We start from the raw sequence: 9,092 nt of genomic DNA, 5'->3' as shown, positions 1-9,092 counted from the left end.
GTTGACAAATTCGATAAAAATTTCAATAGCAACATCGATAATACCATTGGTAGCTAAATCGATTAGAAAATCGATAAAAGTATCGATAACAAAATCGATGAATATTGATAATAAAATCGATAACAAAATCGATTCATATCGATAACAAAATCGATAAATATCGATAACAAAATCAACAAATATCGATAACAAAATCGATAAATATCGATAACAAAATCGATAAATATCGATAACAAAATCGATAAATATCGATAACCAAATCGTTAAATATCGATAACAAAATCGGATAAATATCGATAACAAAATTCATAAATACGGCTAACAAAGTCGATAAATTCGATAACAAAATCGATAATTATCGATAAGAAAATCGATATTATTTTATCGATAAGTCTCGAGAATCCCGAGAACCTCTAAGATCCCAAAATAGTTCCCAGATTGAGTCTCTGTGTCTCTCTCTATATCCTTTCTTCTTTAATTACCTCTATTTCAATCTTTCTTCCCCTATCTTCATCTTTGCTTTTATCGGTATCCTCATCATCCTCTTTGTCTTTACTTTTATGTGCATAATTTTTTTCAGCTACATATTCCCCTTCACATTTTCCCTTATATATATAAGTAAAGTGTTTAAATTTACATTGGTCTTCATTTTTGCCTTTATCTTTACGCATCTTTGTTATTGTTTTTTTTTTACCTTTGCCTTTATCCTTTTCTTCATTTACATATGTACGTAGTCACCTTTACTTTCATTCTTGTATAGGTCTTTTTCTAAGTGTTATTCTTTAACCTTTTATTAGCAAATTTTTGCTAAATTAATACCATATGCATACACACAAGAAGCACTTGTTTCAGCTCCAACCGTTCTGTTGCACCACTTCCGTTGCACCATTTCCGTTGCATTATTTCCGTTGCATACACACAAGAAGCACTTGTTTCAGCCCCAACCATTTCCGTTGCACCATTTCCGTTGCATCACTTCCGTTGCATCATTTCCGTTGCAACATTTCCGTGTGCAATTTCCGCTGAATTTGCCAATTTACTCCCAACCAACCAACCGCCGCTAAAGAAGTTTCACTTCAAAAAGGCGTCTAATGACAAAACGATGAAAATTAGTGACCAATCGGTTGCATATAGTTTTTTCACAAATGCTTGAATAGGGTGCCAGCACATCAAATTGTCAACCCATAATTGGAACATTCGATAAATAGAGGCCGGTTAATGACCAAACGATGAAAAGTAGTAACAAAACCGGACCAATCGTTTGCATATAGTTTTTCCCCCAAATGTTTGGATGGGGTGTTAGCTAGACGGAGCCGAGGTGACCACGATTAGAAAACACTTTTTATGTTTTATTTGTTGACGTTGGTCGGAAAGTGGGCTCGAACCCTAGCCGAATATTAGCAATCGGAAATTTTTCAAACAAGAACCAATCTGAAAAAAGATGAGTACATTTGGCATTAAAAAAAAACTCTAGAAAAATTAATACCGTTCTTGCTTTTTTTTGGCTGTCGACCAGTGTTATTGAAGATTATCTTTCAACTCTTATATATATTTCATTGCCATACATATTTTAATACATTTTTCTTTTCATGCTTGTCATATACCACATACAGGATCTAATATTGGAGAAGAAATCCCTAGTCAAAGAAACCAATCGGTTGAAAACTTTAAACTGCCATCTTGAATATCGACTGAATGAGCAAGAAAAGCGCCTAGGTGCCGTTAGTGTAGAGTTAACAAAAACTTGGCATTTGGTTGGAAAAATGCAGCGTCAACATCGCCAATTGCACACACAAGAACAAATATTGCGTTATCAACTACAGCAGAAGCGACGCTTACTCAGCGAACTCAAAGACGAGCTGGAGTATTGTCGACGAAAATGGGCAGCAGCACGTGCGAAAAACGACGAGAGTCAAGAGCAGTGCAATGATTTACGACGTGAATTTGCATTACGAAAATTGGAGCATGCCAATAATTCAGCTGAGAGTGGCTACAGTGACTCAGGACAGGCTTCTGACGATGAAATGGCTGCAGCAGCGGCTGAGAATGTAAAATCCGGAATTAAGACAACTGCTTACGATGGCAGTGGCGGCTGTGTAAGGCGAGTTGGAGGTGCGGCTGCAGTCTGTAGGCGCAAACGGTTGAGGGAAATGTTCGAACATACACGCAAGGTAAAGCGCATGCAAAGCACCTCGCCCGGACGTGCTGACAATGACACTTCTGAGATAGTGTTACGTTGGAATAGTGCCCCACCGAGTTGCGGTTGGCGGGATGATGGTGGTTGCAATGATGCTGCTGCTAACTTTTATGACAATGAAGGTGGTGATAATGGAGCGAATGGGTACGCTGGCGCGGCTCCTGGGGCAGCAGATATGGTTCTTATTACTGCTTCTAATCGTGGTGCTATACCTAAAGGTGGTGCTGTTTACAATGTACACCAGAGTAGAAGAGAACCTTTGAGAGAAGTGCCAACTACTGGCGTGATCGGTTCGGATAACTCGCGAGCTGAACGCATACATAGACTGGAAGAGCAATGTAAATCGTTGATGCAACGAGTACTCGAAACTTCCGACAATCGCCAGTGCTTGGAGGTTCAATTGCGTAGCTTTGAGGATGAAATCGCGCCAGTACAATATGCTGTGCCGCTAAATATTTGTATAACAAATAAGCGTGTTGATCGCATGACTCGTGCCAATTCAGTACCTGTTACAGGTACACTTACGCCACGCGAGGAGGAGTATACACGCAAAAGATCGGAGCGGTTAGAACGGTTAGAAGAAGAGAGCCGTCAGTTGCTGTCACGCATCAAACGCACGAGCGACCGAGATTATTATTTGCGGTGTTCCTTGGACCGTTTGCGTCGTGCACCAAGTCGAGAGAGTAGCTTTGAGAATAAGACTGAAGAGAAGTCTAGTAAAACTACAGAATTTGTACTCAAAAAATCTTTACGACAGATTGAGCAAATCGAAGGGAAACAATCTGTAATTGGGAGCACCTACACAGTGGGAGAACTAGAAGGTGATGCTAAGCCAAACCCATTGACAGCTAATGAAGAGACATATACGGCGCACCGATCTGCACGTCTAGAGCGTCTGGAGAACGAGAGTAGAGAGCTATTAGGCCGACTTTCATGCAACAATGAGCGGGGCCACCAACTTGGCAATAAATTGGAAGCGTTACATGACCAAATGGGTAAAGCAGAAGCAGCCTCCTTAACTTGGCAGTCTGAAAACATGTCAACAGCTTCCGTTCCATTTGTCAACATTGAGAAACGCCTGAAAAATATTGAAAAAATATCTTCAAATCGTATGGAACGTCTGCGCATTCTTGAAGAAGAAGGTAAAGATTTGTTAAACCGATTGGCAGGCACCTCCGCGCGCGGCTCTGAAATGATAAATCGTATAGCTGGTCGTGAGAAACATCGCCAAGCAACGTCCGCGAGTATCTCTACAGATGGTAGTGGTGATGATGACACCAACAGCGCGTATGGAATGGACGAAAATTCAGTAGCGTCGCTTTTGCCAGCACTCAACACTGCCGCAGGCTCCACTATTATGTCTGAATTGACAGATCGCGTGATGACTACGGAAATACCAAGTCAAACCACTGCACAAGGCGCTATACCAAAGCAAACTCATGTGAAGTCTGCCGGACTAATACTGAATGCTGCACTTCGAGCCAAGGCTGTTAAAAATAAAGAAACGAAACAGAACCCTACGTCAGCCGGCGAGAGTTTGGAGGATATGGTAAGACGACTTCGGGAAATGCCTTTCCCGGAGAAACAAAATATTGTGACAAAAACTGAAACGAAAGAAGAGGAGCACGCAAAAGATGAAGAACAACGAAAATTAATGATTGATGAAGAGCAAAGTAAACGCGATTCAAGAGAGTGAACATTTATATTTATAGGTATTTTACACACATTTATAAATACTTCTTCATTTTGTGAAATTTTTACCTAATACGCGTATGTATACATGTACATATGTATTTATAGATACTAATTGTATAAAATTTATGATATGTAAAACGTTCGTAACGGTTTGGCTAAAAAATACTGAACAATCGGTTAATTAATTAATTAATTATTTTTTTTAACAATACAGATGTGAAAAAGAATATGCATACTAGTTTTTAAAAATTTTTGGAAAAATAAAAAGATTTTGTTCGTCTTCAACCACAGCGCATAGCGACTCAAAAATTCTGAATATCAGTGCCTATTAAACAGGGGATAACATATGTAAGTAAAAAAATACATCGATGTTTTAAAACAAAAACCATTTCTTGCTCTATGCTGAATGTCGTCATCGTAATCATCGACGATCGTCAGCGCATTAGTAAAATGGCTCACGATGGCCGTATCGTTATAGCGATTCTACAATAGCGCAGTGGCAGTGGCAGCGGCAGTTTTTCGAACTGTTACTGCGTGTTAAAAATTGTCACTGCCACTGCCACTGCGCTATTGTAGAATCGCTATTACTTTTACTGACGATGACGATATTCAGCATAGGGCCGATTTACTTTTAAAAGTGTTATTGAGCTTTACTTTGGAAAAATGAACAAAGTCTAAAAGCCTGATTATGGCACCTTAACTTAACTTAACGGAACGTAAAACTTAGAGAATCAAAATGAAACAGCTTTCGACGTGGCTTTAAGTTACGTTAAGTTTCGACTGTTCAATTATAAGCAACATCCATTTAACGAAATTTTTAAGTGAGAGCCGTAAGTTACGTTAAGTTGCCATAATCAGACCATAAGCCAAGAATGATAGAATACAAGATTGCGCCGATCAGAGAGGATTTTTGAGATTCTGTCAAATTCGTTAAGAGAGGAATAGCTGTCCGAGATCGCGCAACCTTTGTATTCTCTCAATCGTGACCATAAGCGGTAGAGGCAGTGCTGCCGCTGTCACTTCAATTGCAGTTTTTCACTTCACCTTGGAAGCACAGTATATACAGTAGTTAACCTTTTCGCAGTTTTTCACTATTTGGTCCCCGAGGGTACTTTTGGGTTGCGCGCACGACAACACTTACTTTGGGGTATTTCGCCTCATGATTATTTATAAATGTTCTTTTCGAGGATAAAATACACATAATTATGTGTTATTTATGAACAAAATGTTGGTTAAGAATAATATTCATCTTTAATATATGCTGATATTTAACGAATTAAGATTTATCTCCACAATAAATGAAAATTTCTTTGAAATATATTATTTATTTAACCAAATCAACAATCTTTTGCTAAAATTCTTGGTAAGTAGTAAGTTTGGCAATGTAACTTTTCACAAAAAGCTACTAAAAAGACGTCTAATAAATCTCTGATCTAGCATCAGTTATTTGGAAGAAGTCATTTTGGTTTTCATTTTCACATATATAGTAGTAAAGCCCACAGAAATGAATGGGTGGATAAAGTTTCATAATTATTTAGTAAATATTTGACGAAAATAACAATTATGTTTTAGTTTTCATACGTTTTCAATTTTACAGCAAAAATTAAACATTAAGTGAATCTCGTGATGACGCTGCTGATGTGTATCTGGTGATGACTTTGTTGCTGTGAATCGATAATCGATTGATTATCTTTTAGTGTTTGTATCATCAGTGAACTGTAATTTTTTAATTTCTTTTCTCAACGTTTGAGAAATTGTGATTTTAAAGATATTCCAGGAACGAATTTTCACAGAAACACAATAAATTATAAATTAATAAAGGTTAAATATTACTTTTATTGTGATACAAAAATAATCGATTAACCCAGATATGGGCAGCGCATTTCGCGGGCTAGGCCAGGGGAAAATCATGGGCAAACATGAAGGGGGCAAGGAATCTTACTAATACACGTATACCAATGAGAGCCACTGCACACGCATTCTGGAGTAAAAGGGCCCACTCCCCCAAACGTACGCCACATACACTCCTCGTCATTTGAATAGCTCAACTTTTTAATCCTTAATATTTACATTTTTATTTTGTTTATTTAATATTCATTTCATCCGATTTTAAAACTTTATACAGAGTTAAAAAAATGTCAACAAAGGGATACAATAAAGTGCAAGTTTCAAGTGTCTGTAAAATAGCGGTGATTTTTTAAATTTTTTTTTGTGATGGTGCTGCGCATTTTCTCTCGTACAAAGTATGCTCGACAAAATTTGTATATGGAATAAAGTGCGCAGCACCGTCAATAAAAAACAAATAAAAAATTAGGGCTATTTTACAGTCACTTGAAGCTTGCACTTTATTACATTATAATTGAGTGGGCTACATAACTGCATATCCGAAATTTTTCTAAAAATATTACTAACTTATACACTGCAGGCCATTAGGATGGCACACTCCCATGTTGACCTTTTTAAAGAACTGTTTCCAGTTCTCAAGAAAACGCAAAAATCACATAAAATGCTGCCCAAGGAAAGAAATTCTTTTAAGTTTTAATTTGTAAAAAATTTTAAAATTGCATTTACCCGTAGAATATGCTATGTTTTTACAAAAAATGTATATTAAATAAACAAAAGGAAAACTGTTAATACTAAGAATTGAAAGGGTGTGCAATTCAAATGACGAGGAGTTTATATGAGCAGATGTGATCACTACCACAAGTACATGCGAGCTGAAAGTTTGATTGTGTTAGTGTGCCAATTACGTTTGAATGATTTTGAGTTCACTTTGTTACGCTGTGGCATCAGTGATGAAATTAATGGTACAATTGTACTTTTTTGTTAAAATTTTTTCAAAATACAGCATTACGACAAATTATGTAGAAATACGACTTGTGGATAAAAATGCAGTCATCTTTTTCCTACTTTATACAGGTAAATGCGAGGTGTTTATTAAAAACGAAAGACTTTTTAAAATCATCAAAAAGTTGTTGCTATAATATAAGCAACTGTTTCTTTGTGTTACTCGCACTTAATAAACATACTTGTATGGTTTTGTTGATTAACTTGAATTATTGATTGTAATGGAAACTTAGGGTTTTCATGGCCTTTCTAAACTATGCATATGTATAAGTACATATAACGTTACGCATCCAAGTCCACGGACGAAATTTTTCCAGATTTTTGGTGCAGTAAAAACTGGCCCAACCAATAAAAAGGTATTTAATATTAACGAGTAAGGCTTAATATTTCCGGAAAGTCACAAAGTTTTTTTTATACAAAAGCACTAAAAATAAGATAATAACCAATGCCTATTTATTGCTTCAGGGGTTTCAATGATTTCCTTGATTTTATATTTTCGTGAAATTAGACTTTTAGAAAAACAAGTAAGAAAGTCTAAGTTCGGCTGGAGCCGAACATTAAATACCCGGCGCAAGTATTAAATATATGTTTTTTCACCTTTCCGAAACCTACCGCTAGATGGTAAGCCGCGTGGGGCACCGAAATTGCGCATATGGAAACTGTGCATTTAGACATTATTTCGGTTTCAACCGAAACTGTGCATGTATGCTTTATTTCGGTTTTTACCATATGCATTATTTCGGTTTTAAACCGAAACTGTGCATGTATGCATTACTTCGTTTTTTTTCATATGCATTATTTCGGTTTTCAACCGAAACTGTGCATGCATGCATTATTTCGGTTTTTGTAATATGCATTATTTCGGTTTTCAACCGAAACTGTGCATGTATGCATACCTTCGTCTTTCACATATGCATTATTTCGGTTTTCATCCGAAACTGTGCATGTATGCTTTATTTCGGTTTTAGCCATATGCATTATTTCGGTTTTGAACTGAAATTGTGCATGCATGCATTATTTCGGTTTTTGTTATATGCATTATTTCGGTTTTCTAACGAAAGTGTGCATATGGATAATTTCGTTTTTTCTAATATGAATTATTTACTTCTACTTAGTAAGGGTTTTAATCCCTAAGCGCGGCTGAAAGCCGCCTACGCAGAGAAAAGTTCTGCGCAAAAATACGTCCGCCCTTCTTTTCCGGCAATACAGAAAGTAGAATTCTACTTAGTAAGGGTTATAATCCCTAAGCGCGGCCGAAGGCCGCCTACGCAGAAAGAAGTTCTGCGCAAAAGTACTTCCGGCCCCCTTTTCCGGCAACACAGAAATGAGAATTCTACTTAGTAAGGGTTATAATCCTTAAGTGCGGCCGAAGGCCGCCTACGCAGAAAGAAGTTCTGCGCAAAAATACTTCCGGTCCCCTTTTGCGACAACACAGAAAGGAGAATTCTACTTAGTAAGGGATATAATCCCTAAGCGCGGCCGAAGGCCGCCTACGCAGAAAGAAGTTCTGCGCGAAAATACTTCCGGTCTCCTTTTCCGGCAACACAGAAAGGAGAATTCTACTTAGTAGGGGTTATAATCCCTAAGCGCGGCCGAAGGCCGCCTACGCAGAAAGAAGTTCTGCGCAAAAGTACTTCCGGCCCTCTTTTCCGGCAACACAGAAAGGAAAATTCTACTTAGTAAGGGTTATAATCCCTAAGCGCGGCCGAAGGCCGCCTACGCAGAGAGAAGTTCTGCGCAAAAATACTTCCGCCCTTCTTTTCCGCCAACACAGAAAGCAGAGTTCTACTTAGTAAGGGTTATAATCCCTAAGCGCGGCCGAAGGCCGCCTACGCAGAAAGAAGTTCTGCGCAAAAATACTTCCGGCCCCCTTTTCCGGCAACACAGAAAGGAGAATTCTACTTAGTAAGGGTTATAATCCCTAAGCGCGGCCGAAGGCCGCCTACTCAGAAAGAAGTTCGTTTTCATGTATGCACTATTTCGGTTTTTGTCATATGCATTACTTCGGTTTTGAGTCGAAACTGTGCATGTATGCATTAATTCGGTTTTTGTCATATGCATTATTTCGGTTTTGAACCGAAACTGTGCATGTATGCATTACTTCGTTTTTCTCATATGCGTTATTTCGGTTTTCAAACGAAAGTGTGCATGTATGCATTATTTCGGGTTTTTCATATGCATTATTTCGGTTTTCAACCGAAACTGTGCATATATGCATTATTTCGGTTTTTTTCATATGCATTATTTCGGTTTTCAAACGAAAGAGTGCATATGCATAATTTCGGTTTTTCTAATATGCATTATTGCGGTTTTCAACCGAAACTGTGCATATATGCATTATTTCGGTTTTTTT

The 9,092-nt window shown here is 37.8% G+C and overlaps 1 protein-coding gene across 1 annotated transcript in view; it reads left to right on the top strand.

Annotated features, from left to right (window-relative positions):
- LOC118749679 overlaps positions 1 to 4,452 on the top strand; it is a gene marked incomplete at its 5' end in the record, with an annotated part of 256,884 nt that extends 252,432 nt beyond the window's left edge. Inside the window, 1 exon segment of the mRNA XM_036484478.1 lies at positions 1,614 to 4,452. Coding sequence (XP_036340371.1) covers positions 1,614 to 3,893 — 2,280 coding nt within the window.
- Between the last annotated feature and the right edge of the window lie 4,640 nt (positions 4,453 to 9,092).

Source organism: Rhagoletis pomonella, unplaced genomic scaffold, assembly GCF_013731165.1.
Source record: "Rhagoletis pomonella isolate Grant_MI unplaced genomic scaffold, Rhpom_1.0 Rhpom_scaffold_00031, whole genome shotgun sequence".
NCBI lineage: Eukaryota > Metazoa > Arthropoda > Insecta > Diptera > Tephritidae > Rhagoletis > Rhagoletis pomonella.
The sequence above is the reverse complement of the archived record's forward strand: the minus strand, read 5'-3'. Positions and strand labels throughout refer to the sequence as shown.